Source organism: Netta rufina, assembly GCF_964035555.1.
Source record: "Netta rufina genome assembly, chromosome: Z".
NCBI classification, from domain to species: domain Eukaryota; kingdom Metazoa; phylum Chordata; class Aves; order Anseriformes; family Anatidae; genus Netta; species Netta rufina.
In genome coordinates, this window is record NC_140126.1 from 57,683,331 (window position 1) to 57,701,503 (window position 18,173).

Genomic DNA, 18,173 nt, shown 5'->3' on the forward strand with positions numbered 1-18,173 from the left:
GGTGGGTAACATACTTACCTAGGTATATATAAAGGGATTCAGGACTTTCAGGAAGTTGTCTTCCTTCTGCTATCAGCTGCTGTTAGACCTGATATGGGGGGGAGGTGGAAAAAAAAAAAAGAAAAAAAAAAAAACACCAAAGAAAAACAGAGATCTGGGTTCAGGTCAACAGAGCACTGGGGAGATGTAAATTTTGTAAGGCACTCATCTCATTTGCAAGATGAAGTTCACCAATACAGAAATGAAATAAATAGAACAAAGTTCTCTTAAAGCGTTCGCTATTCAAATGTATTTTTAAGTTCCTAAACTGAATGGGGACAGAGGGAAATAGTAAAGGAAACTTCACAGACAGTAAGCAGAGAAAATGATCAGCAAAGACAAAAAAAAAAAAAAAAGTGGATAGCAAAGGTGGAAAAGGAAAAATACACCAAATAGATTGAAAGACAGCAAATACCCTAATAGTAGTTCCTGCTACAGTAGGTAGGGACGTTCACAATAATTTCTAAGAAAATTGCAGCAAATAGTGTCAGCATTGTTTTACAGTGTTTCATTAAAAATAAAACCGATTCATCCATTTGTAATTTGCTTTCGATGTGGACAAATTCAAGTATGGTTACTCCTTGTCCAGATGAATCTCTTAACTTGTCAGTTCTTGCTTATCTGATCGCGTTCTGAAGATGTATGCATATCATTAGGCAGTATGTAATCTGACATAAAAGTAAAAGCTGCTTTTTTCTCTCCATAAAAATCATAATTCAGCTTGCTGCACAGTCCAGTTCTCCCTTTTCTCGATGAAAATAGGAAATATAAAAGAATTCCATTGAAAACGGAACTCCATTGAGACTGAATTTTGGGAGAAGTGGTTAATAAACCCCACCTAACAGAGACATCTAAGTAGTGTAAGGGCAGGGAGGACCTAACTTACCCAAAATACATTGACAGTTCACCACTATAAATATGATTTCATGATCCAGTGCTGAAATTGAATTAGACAGTAGTTGTTTTTTCAGTTAGACTTCATGTTATACTGAATTGTTGTTTAAATTTGTAGGGTTCTGCTGCTCGAATGGACCATGAGACAGCCAGTGTTATGAGCTCTAGTAATAACTATTCTGTTCCTCGCAGACTGACAAGTCATCTGGGTACCAAGGTAACCGAAGATTACAAACCACAGGTCGCTAATGCTACATTTTACTAATACAATAATCTCATTGTTTCTGCCAGTAGTACTAATATTAGTTGAATAATCTATCCACCTATAGTAATTTTATGGAGATAAAACTTAACAGTATTTTTCCCCTTTTAAAATACATCCACAGAAACCCTCCTGTTCTGAACTTATTGATGACCAGTTAATAGTTACTACAGTAAGGAAAAAACAATTGCTAGAAATTTCTGCAGTATTCTAAAACTCTGTGATGTTGATTTATACTCCAAGATGAAAACTAACCCTTTTAAAAACAGTTCTTGAAACACTTTTACAGAGACCAAATTCACAAAATAGATGTGATTGCTAAGACATTAACTAGACCAGAACTTTAAAAAAGTCATGTAAGCTCTTCACAGTAATGCCTGTTTATGATAGAGTGCACTCAAAAGTGTGTGTACAGCATAAAAAGAGAGGGAAAAATGTGTAAATCTGTAACACACAATTAAGTTCGTGAACCACTAGAGTTCATATTGCCTCTGGAATCAGCAGTAGTATAGATGGGGGTGCTAAGCCCAGTCTTCTGGGAAGCAGGGGCTATTATTAGATTGGCATAGTACTAACTACTTTGGGCTTTAAATAGGTTGTTATAACAGATTTTCTGTCGTGCATTGTATGCATGTAGCAAATGAATGTGATATCAGGTAGTTTGTTTAAGAATCTTTCATTGCAAATCATAGAATTTCTAGAAGTTACAGATGAGGATAGCCCTGAATGCAGGGAAAGATGCTGATTGTGGAAGGATACAGGCAAAGAAATAGGCTGAACTTACTCTGCTGTGGGTAAGAAAAGTTTAGTAGCAATGTATGAGAAGAGAGGAAATTTGTAGGGGTTCTACATACAGTTATGCATTTACAAATACAGAAAGAGATGTCTCTGCAGTGTGGTATACAGACAGAGGGAAGTACACTTTAGTTTTTCCTATACTGTGTTTGCCACAACTTCTAGGCCAGATTTTGGTGGCTTCAGCTTTATTCTGTGACAGAAACTTTGCCTTCCAAATCACAGTAACTGTGGAATAAAAACTGCAACTTGAAACATCTGTCAAAAGGCACACATAAAGCAGATTAAATTCACTCTCTTTTACGAATCCAAGCAGTTTGTTTTAATACTACATATGAATTTTCCCAGACCAAGAATCTCCAAACCGGGATGCTAGACTGTCATAAAACTGGCTACAGGACTATTTCAGTGGATTTTGCATGGAATCATAGTTTTGTAAATTTTAAGATTTCCTTGCTCCAGCAGTCCTATGGCATTCAGGGAAATACATGTTACCAGACTCTCTGCTTAGTCTACTCACTGCCATTCAATTTTTATCTAACTAGGTATTTGTACTTACCTTCAGACACATTAGAACTGTTTGTGAAGAAACCAAATAAAAGCATTTACTGATCTAGTAACTAGTGCAAAAATCTAATTAGTAGTAGAAAACTTTGTTTAGCAGTCCCAAGTGCTATTTCTTAGCATATTTTAAATAAACTCCCTCTGCTATTTCACAGTTCCTTTTGGTAGTTTCTTTATGTTGTGCTGTCATTTTGAATGTTGCTGTTTATCTTGGCTTTAGGAGTTTGGATAGAGTTCAGGAGTTTCAGATAGTATCTAAATCACCTTCTACATGATATTATTCTACTAATAGTTGACTGCAAGGACCAAATACATTTCTCATTATAAGGCTACTAGTGAAGAAAACAGGTTGGGTAGACAAGCCACATAGTGTATTGGGATCCCTCAAGAATTGCTATTTTTTGCTGTGATTTTTTGTTGCACCAAGTTAAATGTGTAATGCTAGGTTTATATGACTTTATTTAGTTTTATAAATGCTCGGTAGTTACATGATATGTTATAAAAGAGCATTTGTTTTCTTTTCTGGTTTTGTCCCCATAAAGAGTTCCTCTAACTCTTCAGCTTTGCATTTGCTGTAAGTAATCTGGTCTGTATGCAAGTCACTCATTGTGACAAAAAATGGTTAGTTAATTTGAAAATATTACATGAAAATTTTATGTAGATGCAGCATTGTTTTAGTACAATGGAAATTAAAAGTTCATGTAATCACTCTTATCCTGCCTCAAATAATTGTATTTAATGCCATTTGGAAAATAATTTCTCACTGAAGAACATTCGTACATGAAAATGTCGTTCATACATGATTTTTTGAGATATAATTTATTTTAACTATATTTTAACTGTCTCAAACTAAAATATTTTCATTACTATGTTTCATTAATCTTTTTGTACAATGGAAAGTTAGAAGTCTTCACCATTTGACCTATAGATTAATAGAACTGCTTACAGTTACCACACACTTATTCTAGCTATTTAATCACTAAATGAGATTTATTGAGGTTATAAATGGTGAAGTAGTGATAATAGTTAAAATTCTTGCAGCATTAAATCAATTGTTTCTTTGGGTTTTTTTTGTTCATGTGTACCATTCAGATTTCATTATAATTTATTTTTATATGCAGTTTTAAAATGTAACTGTATTTTTTAAAATCATTTGACCTGCAGGTGGAAATGGTGTACTCATTGTTGTCAATGCTTGGTACTCATGATAAAGATGACATGTCAAGAACATTGCTAGCAATGTCTAGCTCCCAAGACAGCTGCATAGCCATGCGCCAGTCTGGATGTCTTCCTCTCCTCATCCAGCTTTTACATGGCAACGATAAAGACTCTGTCTTGTTAGGGAACTCTCGTGGTAGCAAAGAGGCCCGTGCCAGAGCCAGCGCAGCACTACATAACATCATTCACTCCCAGCCTGATGATAAGCGAGGCAGACGGGAAATCCGCGTGCTCCATCTTTTGGAGCAGATTCGTGCTTACTGTGAAACATGTTGGGAATGGCAGGAAGCACATGAACAAGGCATGGACCAAGACAAAAACCCAAGTAGGTTCTTCAAGCTGTATAAATTTTGAAAAACAGTGAATTAACAAAAAATACAATATAATCTGAAATCATGTTGAATATATGTAAGATTTGTTATCTATATATATACATATATATATGGGTATCTGCAAATAAATGCATGTGGGTGTACGTACAAATACACTTTTTAAGTTTAAGGTAGTGTTAGGAAGTAGTACCTATTACAAATATGATGCCCTATTTATAAACCTGTTCCTTCAAATCATAAGGCTTCTGTATGCTTTCTAGATGAAAACTCTAGTGTTTTATGCATATGATCTGTAAATTAAAAGTAAATTTCTATTCATTCCTGTTTTACATTTTGATGAATAATGAAGGATATCTAAATAAATAAGTAATCCCAAATTGTTCTTCATTCAGATGTATTTGCGAGATTCACACTTCATTTAGGAGAGAGGTACAGAGCGCAAATTAAGTAATCTCAATCTAGCCAATATAATGGCTACTATTTATAATGTGGTACATGAGACATATTTCAATATTAAAATACCAGAGATGTAGCAATGTAAATGAAATAGGAATTTTCTTAGGGAGCAGTTACAAAAAAGATTTAATCTGCATAATTCAACTGCTTTTCTGAATTGATGGCATTTTGTAAATACAGGTTGTAGGAAGTACTACTGAAATCAGTGAGCTGCATCATAGGTTTTGGAGTTTTCTGCCACAACCATTTCGCAGAAGTTGGGCTCTGAACAACATGCATCAATACAATTTATGCATCAGCCAGTATCTAGCTAACAAAATTACGAATTTTAAAACTATGAAACAAAGGGGCTTAGACAATCATTCCTAATGACTTAACACCCAATGAAACAGCTTCACTTTAGGTGTTGTGTTATTCAATGCCACTATAATATTTAACCTTAATGCTTTCTTTCACAGAGATTTTTATTTTTCAAGAGTAGTAAGATAATTGGTACCAGAAGTTATATTTCTAATTTAATATATAGATTAATGATTCTCCTTAGTTTCTTTTTCAGCATCAAGTATATTTCTAGTACTTATATGTCATCTTGTTTTTTTGTAGATTTATTCAGGCATCTGTGTATACAGATACAGTAGTAATATTCTGAAGTAATTGTCTATTCTTGGATTAATAGGAAGATAAAAACCCTGAACAAAAATTGCAATTGATTTATCTTAAATTCAGTTTCTCTTTGAAAATCTTTATACAAAGCTATACACCTAGGAAATACTAATTGTTACCTATTTCTGGATCAGTGCCTGCTCCAGTTGATCATCAGATCTGTCCTGCTGTGTGCGTTTTGATGAAACTTTCATTTGACGAAGAACATAGGCATGCAATGAATGAGCTCGGTAAGACCAAATGTGTTGCTCTGACTTCCTTTGAAACACTTGCTGGAAACACTGACATTCCATATTTGTGTATGGATATGTGATGGATATGTGGCATTGTTTTACCACTGGATTAAACAGATTTTCAGTTCATTTGTGTCAGATGTTGATCTCTAAGTGATTAAAGCAGTTTAAATTAACTGTATCCTTTGCCTTTGGACAGGTTATTATACAAGTTACTCTTTTATTTGGCATGAACACTGAATTTTGGAAGAGTATATAATCATAGAAGTACTTGTGATTTTCAGAAGCTTGGAGTGAAGGCTGCTTTCCAGAGGTTTTTTTTGTGTCATGAGTAGGCTCCCGTTTAGCAGCCTGAACTTTTTTGTCCATACTCAGTTCTGTGCAGGCAGGTTTTCTTTGCTGATTCTGTGTAAAAATATTCTAAGTATATTTTCCTGAGAAAATAATATTCAGTAATAATAATTAATAAATCAATACCTGTCAGATTTACTAAATAGCCTTTTAATTAACTGGTGTGATTTCATCGGTCATGATTTTGTCTGGGTGGAGATAAAATGTGAGAGTTTTCCTTACTTCTGCATAAATGTTTCTCTTCCCACTTCACTCCATTTCTTCCAAAATCTCAGTATGATGTAGTGCAACCTTTCAGCCAGTGCTAAGCATAGAATTTGAGATCCACAGTCATTATATAATGGCTTATTTTACTTCAGAGCCTTCAGGTTTTTTAGGTGTTTGAGCTTTGTTCCATGCCTATAAATGCAATTTGTTCATTGGTATATATACAAGCTGTATTCTTGGTATAAGGATTGAAATTTGTTACTATAATTTATTATTATTATTATTAATTTGTTTTTAAAGGAGGTTTGCAGGCCATTGCTGAACTGTTGCAAGTGGACTGTGAAATGTATGGACTTACAAATGACCACTATAGTGTTACATTAAGGAGGTATGCTGGAATGGCTCTGACAAACTTGACTTTTGGGGATGTGGCAAACAAGGTAAGAATAGAATTTCAAACATATTATAATTTCAGTTGAAAGCTATGTTTGAATTGTAATACTCAGGCAGGTGATGAAATCTTGAGGATAGGATATTGAATTTGAGCTCAGGAGAGAAAAAGAAAATGCCATTTCATCCTGTTCCTTACTGAGAGTACCACAGACATGAATGTTATATTATACCATTACAGTATCAACTGTCACATTAAATCAAGTCATTTTTAATTTGTCACTGAAAGTAAGGATTTTACCAATTGATTTTATTTTTTTATAAGCAATACATATGATCTTTCAGTAATGTATAACACATAATGATTATGGACCAACAGTAACAGACAGTGACTGATTTTTCTGAGGATGTTGAACTAAAACTGTTAATTGAGCCAAATTTTGTTAAATAGTCACTTAATAATACTATTATTGTCCAAAAAGATTTTGCAAACCTCTTCAAGCTGGAGCTCACTCTTAAACATTTATTGAATATCTAGCTCATCACAGGCACTACTTCAAAGAATTAGAAGAATTAGTTCGTTTTAGTTTTAAATATTCATCTTTTTTAGTATTTTGTATGTTTGAAATGAAAAGTGTAATTGTGAGACTCTATAGACAGCAGGGAAAAACACATTGCCAGCTTACAGGTAATTGTGTAGTATGCTACCCAGCATATGTTAAAGAAGGCTTCTCAACTAGTACTTTTCCAGATCTGGTCTTAGACCTGTTGGAAAAAAAAAAAAAAAAAAAAAGTAAAATTTAGCATAATTCTACCACTTCGGGATTTCCCAGTACAGAAACTGTGTTAGGCTTAAATTTTTAATAGTTGTGGACCAAATGTTTATTGTTGGAAACGTGTATTCCAAAGCTTTTTTTTGAACTTCACAAATGATCAGATGAAAATATCAAAGTATTGAGCACAAGCAAGCCACATAATCTGTCATTTAGAACTATTTCTTCTCTATTTTCTTCTGATTTTTATCAGGCTACATTGTGTTCTATGAAGGGCTGCATGAGAGCTCTTGTAGCCCAATTGAAGTCTGAAAGTGAAGACTTACAGCAGGTAACGTCTTTACTAGGTGAAATATTTCTTGGCTGTTTCCATTATTTTGCTTTGCTTCAATTTTATTGCATTATGTGAAAATACTGTATTTCTGCTCTCCTTTCTTAATATTTACTTTCCTTCTGATTTACTCTCGACATCAGTTTTTTATACTTGAATTTTGTCTTTGCATTAAGTTTCTAGGGTGCTGCCTTCTCTATTTTTTTTAATTAGTGTGTCTTTGAAATGTGCTGCATTTATCCTAGCCTGACTTTTTAATTGTTGCTCTTTTCTTGTCTTACCTGCATTAACTTTGATGCAAAGTTAGTACCTATATTAATTCTGTGAACCATGAAGTACAACTTTCTTGTAGTAAAAATGGTAAGCTGTGGTACTGTTTTCTCACCAAAACACACAAAATACATGGGCTGTAAAACTCGTCTGTATGATCCTCGTCTGCTGGTGGAAATCCAATTTTCAAGAAAAGTTAGATTCTCTAATTCAGCTTACTTACAGTAGTGCTAGTGGACTGAGGGTTAACACATTATTGTGGCTCCTCTACAGTAACAGAAAGTTAATAATAGTGGGACCATAGTAGAGGAAGCTCTTCTTCAAAAAAAAAAAAAAAAAAAAAACCTGTATCTGACTTGCCAAGGTTGTACTTTTAGTACGTACATACATACCTGCTCTCCACAGCAGCACCTCCCGGAGAAACTGCCAAAGCATGAGCAAAGTGTTTGGTGTGACACGAGTGTCTCTTCCTATTGATCCTGTGCTGTAGAGGAAAATATCTTGAAAATAAACAGTATTTATGAAGTGTGTAGGGTGATCCTCAGAGCTGAGAACGCACAACTGTTCTTCATTGGTTGGGAACTTGTTTAAAATTACTAAATATTAAATTATTTTTATTTAATGTCGTAAGCAATAAGATATATATTTCTTATGTAATCACAGAATCATCTAGGTTGGAAGAGACCTTTACGATCATCAAGTCCAATCATCAACCTGACTTACCAGGTCCCATTGCTAAAGTGTCCCTTAGTGCCACCTCCATACATACCTTAAATACCTCCAGGGATGGGAAGTCCACCATTTTCTGGGCAGCCCTGTCTGCCCTCTCTGTGAAGAAATTCTTCCTTATGTTCAATCTAAACCTCTCCTGGCACAAATGAGACTGTTATATATGCTTGCTTATACATACATATATAAAATACACCTGTTTATATGCATCTATGTATAATATTTTTCTTTCATGGTTTGCAGGTCATTGCAAGTGTGTTGAGGAACTTGTCCTGGCGAGCAGATGTAAACAGTAAGAAGACACTACGAGAAGTTGGGAGTGTGAAAGCATTGATGGAATGTGCTTTGGAAGTTAAGAAGGTATCATGTATAAATAACTAAAAGATAAATTTTTGAAATGTTCTGTTTATTCTATACAAAATAAAAGTATGGTCCTTCTTGATAGAAGTCGTAGATCAAATACTTGGGGTGTTTTAGGTAACTTCTGAATTAAAGTTACCTAACTCAAAGCAATTGAAATTGCTGAATAGAATTGCTTTGAGTTAATGGGGCAGCAGATCACAACATATCAATGTCAACTCAGAACTAATGGTATATAATTTTATTGATGAGAGTTGACAGCTTTTGCTCTTCAGTTTCATGAGCTGCGCTGTTCTAATAGGCACTTTTTATAATTTTGCAATTCAGTGCAACCTCTTCTGATTTAGTGAATAGGTAACTTCCACTTCTGCCATTTTCTGGATATATTCTTGGTATAATTCCTGCAATCATACGGAATTATATTCCATCCCAGAGTCCTCTGCCAGCTAATCTTCAAACCATTTTTACCATTATGGCAGCTAACAAATATTGTGGTTCATAATTCCAAAATTTTCTGGCAAGCAATAGCAAATCCATAGCTGATGGTAAGAGAGAAGCAAAGAAAATTATTGGTGTGTGCAGTGCTATATGTCTCTAGCTTACCAGCTCAGAAATCAGAAATTGGAACATAATTAAATCACAAATTATGAGTGTCTGTGAGGAAAACTAGAGAAATAGAGACATGCGTAGGAAAACAGAAAACAAAATATTGGGTGTTTAACATACAACACGAGATTTCATCCAAGCAAAAATAAAATTCTGCAGTTAACTGGGAAAAAAATACCCCATGATCAATGAATTTTTTCTTTGCAAATGTAGGTTAGAATCAGCGAGGCAGTTCTTATCTCTGGGCTGTATTTTCAGACTGTGCAGGTTCAATAGGAATTACTATTTCAGTTTATTCTTGGTTCCACTTCGCATCAGTGGGAACTGGAAAGACAGATCTTTGACAGAGTCCTTGAAGCTAACTTAAGTATTTTTGAGGGCTTGTGTTCAACAGTTGGAAACTTTTCTAATTCTATCATTTTATTTTCCTAGGAATCAACCCTAAAAAGCGTTTTGAGTGCCTTATGGAATTTGTCAGCACATTGTACTGAGAACAAAGCTGATATATGTGCTGTTGATGGTGCTCTTGCATTTCTAGTCGGCACACTCACATACCGGAGCCAAACAAACACTCTAGCCATCATAGAAAGTGGAGGAGGAATATTAAGAAATGTTTCTAGCTTAATTGCTACTAATGAGGACCACAGGTATGTATACATTTTCTGACAATTTACAGTATAGTGGTACCAAAAGCATGTTTGTATGTTGAATCTTAATGGAATGCATTCATTAAGAACAGTAATCAAATACAATAATTTGTGATGAACATGGTAAGGCATGTATTCCACTCAGATAACAGGAATATACAATAATATCAAATCTGTTGCTTGTAAATAATGAACGGTACTAGAAACTTTTCCAGGAAAGAGAAAATTGCTAAGCTGTACAGGAAACCACCTGGAATGGAAAAATATTTAATACAGGGAGTGTAGGGTGGGAACAAGTGATTCATATTTGTATTAGTATTTGATCAGTTGGATTTGGATGGATTCCATATGAATAGAGGAAAAATAAGACAAATTTGCACTAGATAATTCATACTCATCATTTCAAAGGACTAACCTCACCTGTAGCATAGTAGGTTTTTGTTTTATTTCTGATTCATTTGAAATGCCACTTACTGATTTTTTGTTTTCAATTACTTAACACCAGGCAAATCTTACGAGAGAACAGCTGCTTACAAACCTTGTTACAACACTTGAAGTCACACAGTTTGACGATAGTCAGTAATGCATGTGGGACCCTGTGGAATCTTTCTGCAAGAAATGCAAAGGATCAGGAGGCACTGTGGGACATGGGAGCAGTCAGCATGCTCAAAAATCTCATCCACTCAAAACACAAGATGATAGCAATGGGCAGCGCTGCAGCTCTAAGAAACCTCATGGCAAACAGGCCAGCAAAGTATAAGGATGCTAATATTATGTCTCCAGGATCAAGCTTACCATCTCTTCATGTTAGAAAACAAAAGGCACTGGAAGCAGAATTAGATGCTCAGCATTTATCAGAGACTTTTGACAATATTGATAATTTAAGCCCAAAAGCATCTCACCGTAATAAGCAGAGACATAAGCAGAACATATACAGTGAGTATGTTTTGGATTCTAGTCGTCATGATGATGCGATATGCAGATCAGAGAGTTTTAATACTGGTAATATGACTGTACTTTCACCATATTTAAATACTACAGTATTGCCTGGCTCCTCTTCTTCCAGTAGAGGAAACATAGAAAATTGTCGGTCTGAGAAAGACAGAAGTCTTGACAGGGATCGAGCAGTAGGTTTAAATACCTATCATCCGGCTACAGAGAACACTGGGAACTCCTCTAAGAGAATAGGAATGCAAATTTCTACTGCTGCAGCTCAAATTGCCAAAGTTATGGAAGAAGTAACAAGCATGCATATTCCACAAGAAGACAGAAGTTCTAGTTCCACTTCTGAAATGCACTGTTTGACAGAAGACAGAAATGCCCCGAGGAGAGCAGCCAGCGCCCTTACTCACTCAAGTACATACTTCCCTAAACCTGAGAATTCAAGCAGGACATGTCCTGTGCCTTACGCAAAAATGGAATACAAGAGAGCTTCAAATGATAGTTTAAATAGCGTAAGCAGCAGTGATGGCTATGGTAAAAGAGGCCAAATGAAGCCTTCCATTGAATCTTATTCTGAAGATGATGAAAGCAAGTTTTGTAGTTATGGTCAATATCCAGCTGACTTGGCACATAAGATACACAGTGCGAATCACATGGATGACAATGATGGAGAGCTAGACACTCCTATTAACTATAGTCTTAAGTATTCGGACGAACAGCTAAATTCTGGAAGGCAGAGCCCCTCTCAGAATGAAAGATGGGCAAGGCCTAAGCATATAATAGATGATGAAATGAAACAGAATGAACAAAGGCAGTCAAGGAGCCAAAGTGCAGCCTACCCAGTGTACACTGAGAGTGGAGATGATAAACATATGAAATACCAGTCACCTTTTGGACAGCAAGATTGCGTTTCTTCGTTTAGATCAAGAGCATCCAATGGTTCAGATCAGAACAGAGTAGGCTCAACTCTTGGAATGAATCAGAAAGTAAACCAGTCCCTGTGCCAGGTTGATGATTACGATGATGATAAGCCAACCAACTACAGTGAGCGTTACTCCGAGGAGGAACAACACGAAGAGGAAGACAGACCAACCAATTACAGTATAAAGTACAATGAAGAGGAACATCATGTCGATCAGCCCATTGATTATAGTCTAAAATACTCAACAGAAGTTCCTCCCTCTTCTCAGAAGCCATCTTTTACTTTTTCTAAGACTTCTTCAGTGCAAAGCACCAAAACTGACCGTATTTCCTCAAGCACTGGGAACGCATCAGCCCCCTCAGCTGTTTCAAAGAGACAGAATCAGCTCCACCCAAGTTCTGCACAAAGCAGAGGAGGTCATGCTCAAAAGACTGCCTCCTGTAAGACTCCGTCTATTAATCAGGAAACTATACAAACTTACTGTGTGGAAGATACACCAATATGTTTTTCAAGGTGTAGCTCTCTGTCATCTTTGTCATCAGCTGAAGATGAAATAGGACGTGATCAATCCACACGTGTGGCAGATGCTAATAATACACTACAGATAGCAGAACTGAAGGAAAACAGTGGGGCTCTATCTGCAGAAGCCTCAGTAAGTGAAATCACATCAACATCACAACATATCAGAACAAAATCCAGTAGACTTCCAACTTCTAGCTTATCTCCTTCCGACTCCTCTAGACATAAAGCTGTTGAGTTTTCTTCAGGTGCCAAATCTCCCTCAAAGAGTGGTGCACAAACCCCCAAAAGCCCACCAGAACATTATGTGCAGGAAACTCCTCTGATGTTCAGCAGGTGTACTTCTGTAAGTTCCCTGGATAGTTTTGAAAGCCGTTCGATTGCCAGTTCGGTTCAAAGTGAGCCTTGCAGTGGAATGGTAAGTGGCATTATAAGTCCGAGTGATCTTCCAGACAGCCCAGGACAAACAATGCCTCCAAGCAGAAGTAAAACTCCACCTCCTTCTCAAGGCGTTCCGGTAAAAAGAGACGTAGCTAAAGGTAAAGTACCTAGTGCAGAAAAGAGAGAGCCTGGTCCTAGACAGGCAGCTGTAAATGCAGCTGTGCAGAGAGTTCAGGTACTGCCAGATGCTGATACATTACTACATTTTGCCACAGAAAGTACACCAGATGGGTTTTCTTGCTCTTCTAGCCTGAGTGCTCTGAGTCTTGATGAGCCATTTATACAGAAAGATGTAGAGTTGAGAATAATGCCTCCCGTACATGAAAACGAACATGGAAATGAAGCAGAACCTGAAGAGTCAGATGATACAAAGGATAACCAAGAGAAGAAAGCAGAGAAGCCTTCTGAAGCAGAAAAAGACATTCTGGATGATTCTGATGATGATGATATTGAAATACTGGAAGAATGTATTATTTCTGCAATGCCAACAAAGTCTTCACGCAAAGCCAAAAAGCCTTCTCAAGCATCTGCTCCAAAAATACCTCCTCCTGTAGCCAGAAAGCCCAGCCAGCTACCAGTTTACAAGCTTATGCCTTCACAGAGCAGAATGCAATCCCAAAAGCACGTTAGTTTTACACCAGGTGATGATATGCCGCGGGTGTATTGCGTTGAGGGAACACCAATAAATTTTTCAACAGCTACATCTTTAAGTGATCTTACAATAGAATCACCACCAAATGAGTTGGCCAACGTAGACAGTGTGGGTACAGGGGCAGAGTCAGGGGAATTTGAAAAGAGAGACACTATTCCTACAGAAGGTAGGAGTACAGATGACTCTCAGAGAGCAAAAAGCATAACTGTGACTGCCCCAGGACTGGATGATGACAAAACAGAAGAGGGTGATATTCTGGCTGAGTGCATTAACTCAGCTATGCCAAAAGGAAAAAGTCACAAACCTTTTAGAGTGAAGAAAATAATGGATCAAATTCAACAAGCATCTGCATCTTTAAGTAACAAAAACCAATCAGAAGGTGAAAAGAAGAAGCCAACATCACCTGTAAAGCCTGTTCCCCAAAACAATGAATACAGAGCACGTGTAAGAAAAAACACAGAGCCTAAAAGCAATATTAATAATGAAAGAAGCTATTCAGAGAACAGAGACCCAAAGAAACAGAACGTTAAAAATAATGCGAGAGATTTTAATGACAAACTTCCAAATAATGAAGAGCGTGTAAGAGGAAGCTTTGCATTTGATTCACCTCATCATTATACACCTATTGAGGGAACTCCATATTGTTTTTCACGGAATGATTCCCTAAGTTCTTTAGACTTTGATGATGATGATGTTGACCTTTCAAGGGAAAAGGCAGAATTAAGAAAAGGAAAAGAAGCAAAGGAAATAGAAGCTAAAGACTGCACTAATGCAGAACAGGCTTCAAATCAGCAATCAACCAACAGGACACAAGTTTGTCAAAAACACCCAACAAGCAGAAGCCAGCCTAAAAGTTTCTGTCAGTCAACTAAAGATATTCCAGACAGAGGGGCAGCTACAGATGAGAAAATGCAGAATTTTGCTATTGAAAACACACCTGTTTGTTTTTCTCGCAATTCATCTCTTAGTTCCCTTAGTGATATTGATCAAGAAAACAACAACAACAAAGAAGGAGAACCTGCAAAGCGAACTGAGGCTCCTGATTCACAGATAGAACCAAACAGACCACAGACTTCTGGTTATGCACCCAAATCATTTCATGTTGAAGATACACCTGTATGTTTCTCTAGAAACAGCTCTCTGAGTTCTCTTAGTATTGACTCCGAAGATGACCTTTTGCAGGAATGCATTAGTTCTGCCATGCCTAAAAAGAAAAAACCATCAAGGATAAAGAGCGAAAGTGAAAAAAATAATTCCAGAAATATAGGTGGTATATTGGCAGAAGATTTGACACTGGATTTGAGAGAGATACAGAGGCCAGATTCAGAACATGGTTTCTCACCTGATTCAGAGAACTTTGACTGGAAAGCAATACAAGAAGGTGCGAACTCTATAGTTAGTAGTTTGCATCAAGCTGCAGCTGCTGCATCACTGTCTAGGCAAGCTTCATCAGACTCTGATTCTATCCTTTCATTAAAATCTGGTATTTCCCTTGGGTCACCATTTCATCTTACTCCAGACCAAGAAGAAAAACCTTTTACTAGTAATAAAGGTCCACGAATCCTTAAGCCAGGAGAGAAAAGTACACTGGAGTCTAAAAAAGCAGAAGCTGAAAATAAGGGAATCAAAGGAGGGAAAAAAGTGTATAAAAGTATGATTACAGGAAAAGCTCGCTCCAATTCAGAAGTTTCAAGCCAGTTAAAGCAACCCCAACAAACAAGCGTGCCTTCAATTTCACGTGGTAGGACAATGATTCATATTCCAGGAGTTCGAAATAGTTCTTCAAGTACTAGTCCTGTTTCCAAAAAAGGTGCCCCACTCAAAAACGCAAATTCCAAGAGTCCCAGTGAAGGCCAAAGTTCAGCTAGCTCTCCAAGAGGTGTCAAGTCATCAGGAAAACCTGAGCCAGCTCCTGTAACTAGGCAACTTTCAGGGTTGAACCAGGGTGGATCAAGTAAAGGACCTTCTAGATCAGGATCTAGAGACTCCACTCCTTCTAGACCTCAACAGCAGCCATTAAGTCGGCCTCTGCAATCTCCAGGACGAAACTCAATTTCACCAGGAAGAAATGGTATAAGTCCTCCAAACAAACTGTCTCAGTTGCCAAGGACATCATCTCCTAGCACAGCCTCAACTAAATCTTCAAGTTCAGGCAGAATGTCATACACGTCACCAGGAAGGCAGATGAGCCAACAAAACCTTACTAAGCAAACTGCCTTACCGAAGAGTAGCAGTAGCATCCCAAGAAGTGAATCTGCTTCAAAAGGATTAAACCAAATTCTCAGCAGTGGCGGATCAAACAAAAAGACTGACCTATCCAGAATGTCGTCCACAAAATCTAGCGGAAGTGAATCTGACAGATCTGAGAGACCTGTCCTTGTTCGCCAGTCAACTTTTATTAAAGAAGCTCCAAGTCCAACTCTAAGACGGAAATTGGAAGAGTCTGCTTCGTTTGAATCTCTGTCTCCTTCCAGGCCAGATTCTCCCACTAGGTCCCAGCTACAGACCCCAGTTCTAAGTCCTTCTCTTCCTGATATGTCTTTGTCCTCTCATTCAACTGCCCAGACTAGCGGTTGGCGAAAATTACCCCCTAATCTGAGCCCTTCTGTAGAATATGATGGGAGACCAGCAAAACGTCATGATATAGCTCGTTCTCACTCTGAAAGTCCATCTAGGTTGCCAGTCAATAGATCAGGAACATGGAAACGTGAACACAGTAAGCATTCCTCATCACTTCCTCGTGTAAGCACTTGGCGAAGAACTGGAAGTTCTTCCTCGATTCTGTCAGCTTCTTCAGAATCCAGTGAGAAGGCAAAAAGTGAAGATGAGAAGCAGCACGGAAGTTCTGTGTCTGGACACAAGCAAAATAAAGAAAGCCAAGCACCAGCAAAAGGTACTTGGAGAAAAATAAAAGAAAATGAAATTCCCCAGATAATGAATGATCCTCAGCATTCTTCCTCGGGTGCCGCAAATAGCTCTGATTCCAAAACCCTGATCTATCAGATGGCACCAGCTGTCTCTAAGACAGAGGATGTGTGGGTGAGGATTGAGGACTGCCCAATTAACAATCCTCGATCTGGAAGGTCCCCAACTGGAAATACTCCCCCTGTTATTGACAGTGTTTCAGAGAAAGGGGGTGTGAATGGCAAAGATTCTAAAGAGATTCAAGAAAAACAAAATCCAGGGAATGGAAGTGTTCCTGTTCGTACCGTTGGTTTAGAAAACCGTCTGAACTCTTTCTTTCAGATAGACAGTCCAGACAAGAAAGGCACTGAAACAAAACCTCTGCAGACTAATCCTGCTCCTGCACCAGAAAATAATGAGAGTACTGTGAGCGAGCGTACACCATTCAGTTCCAGTAGTTCAAGCAAACACAGCTCCCCCATCGGTGCTGTAGCCGCAAGAGTTACTCCTTTCAACTACAATCCGAGCCGTAGGAAGAGTAGTGTGGACAATAGTTCTGCTCGGCCGTCGCAGATACCGACACCGGTAAACAACAGCACAAAGAAACGTGACTCGAAATCTGAAAACACAGACTCCAGTGGAACTCAGAGTCCGAAGCGCCACTCTGGCTCTTACCTGGTGACTTCTGTTTAAATACATCACAAAATAAAACTGATGTATTACATATAGCAGCTACTTAGAACTTTTGTTTCGAATGAAACTTAAGAAAAATGGGGATTGCTTTTTTTTGTTGTTTTTATTTTTTGTAAATAGGTTTGATTCTTGTTAGAGAGTCCTTGTTCTGGAAGCCATATTTGATAGTATACTTTGTCTTCACTGGTAATATTTTGGAGGAATACCTGATTGACAGTTTGAAATAAAATTGCTAATGCAAGTATATTTGTACAGTATGTTTAACATGTATTTAATTAGCTTCCCATCCCATAATCTTTAAATATTGCTTGTCTTGAAATTATGGAACATTGCAGGTAGAAATGATACAGTGTACTGCTTTACCAATCATTTCTAGATTGCAGACTGACTAAACTACATCAGGGAAGAATTGGTATTATTTATGCAAAAAAGTATACTCAGTTTTAGTACTTGTGAGTCCATCTAAACCAATAATTAATCATGTGGCTGTGAAATTCACAGTAATATGGTTTCTGCTGAACAAGCATTCCCAGCCTGCTTTTCTGCATGAATGGAACTGATGGTTATTTTCTGAAGTAATGATAACATTTCTGTGGTCACATAACGTGCATAGATAGTTATGGTGTAACAATTTACACTTCCTTTGTGCTCTGAAAAAAAAATAAAAATTAAAAAAGAAAAAAAAAAAGAAAACTGTGTAACTGTAAAACCTTGAACAAAATTATTTTACCTGATCTAGATTTTATCTTAAAGTAGGTAGAATTTTTTTGCTATGCTGTAACTTGTTGTATATTCTGGTATTTGAGGTGAGATGGCTGCTCTTTTATTAATGAGAATAAGGGGATGTTTCAACAGAGACTAAAATGAACATTTCAGAATAAATTATTACTATATGTAAATTGTGTGTGTTACTTCTGCATTACATAAAAATACAGTACTTTATTTTGAGATGTCACCTTATAATATGTTGTATAATGCAC

The 18,173-nt window shown here is 37.1% G+C and overlaps 1 protein-coding gene across 2 annotated transcripts in view; it reads left to right on the forward strand.

Moving 5' to 3' along the window:
- APC (APC regulator of WNT signaling pathway) overlaps positions 1–18,173 on the forward strand; it is an 88,666-nt gene extending 70,493 nt beyond the window's left edge. For both annotated transcript variants that reach the window (XM_084305410.1, XM_084305409.1), the window contains exons 9-16: positions 1,052–1,150; positions 3,719–4,097; positions 5,358–5,453; positions 6,315–6,454; positions 7,431–7,508; positions 8,751–8,867; positions 9,906–10,120; positions 10,626–18,173. In XM_084305410.1, the coding sequence (XP_084161536.1) occupies positions 1,052–1,150; positions 3,719–4,097; positions 5,358–5,453; positions 6,315–6,454; positions 7,431–7,508; positions 8,751–8,867; positions 9,906–10,120; positions 10,626–17,193 (7,692 nt within the window). In that variant the 3' untranslated portion in view covers positions 17,194–18,173. The remainder of the gene's footprint in view (positions 1–1,051; positions 1,151–3,718; positions 4,098–5,357; positions 5,454–6,314; positions 6,455–7,430; positions 7,509–8,750; positions 8,868–9,905; positions 10,121–10,625) is intronic.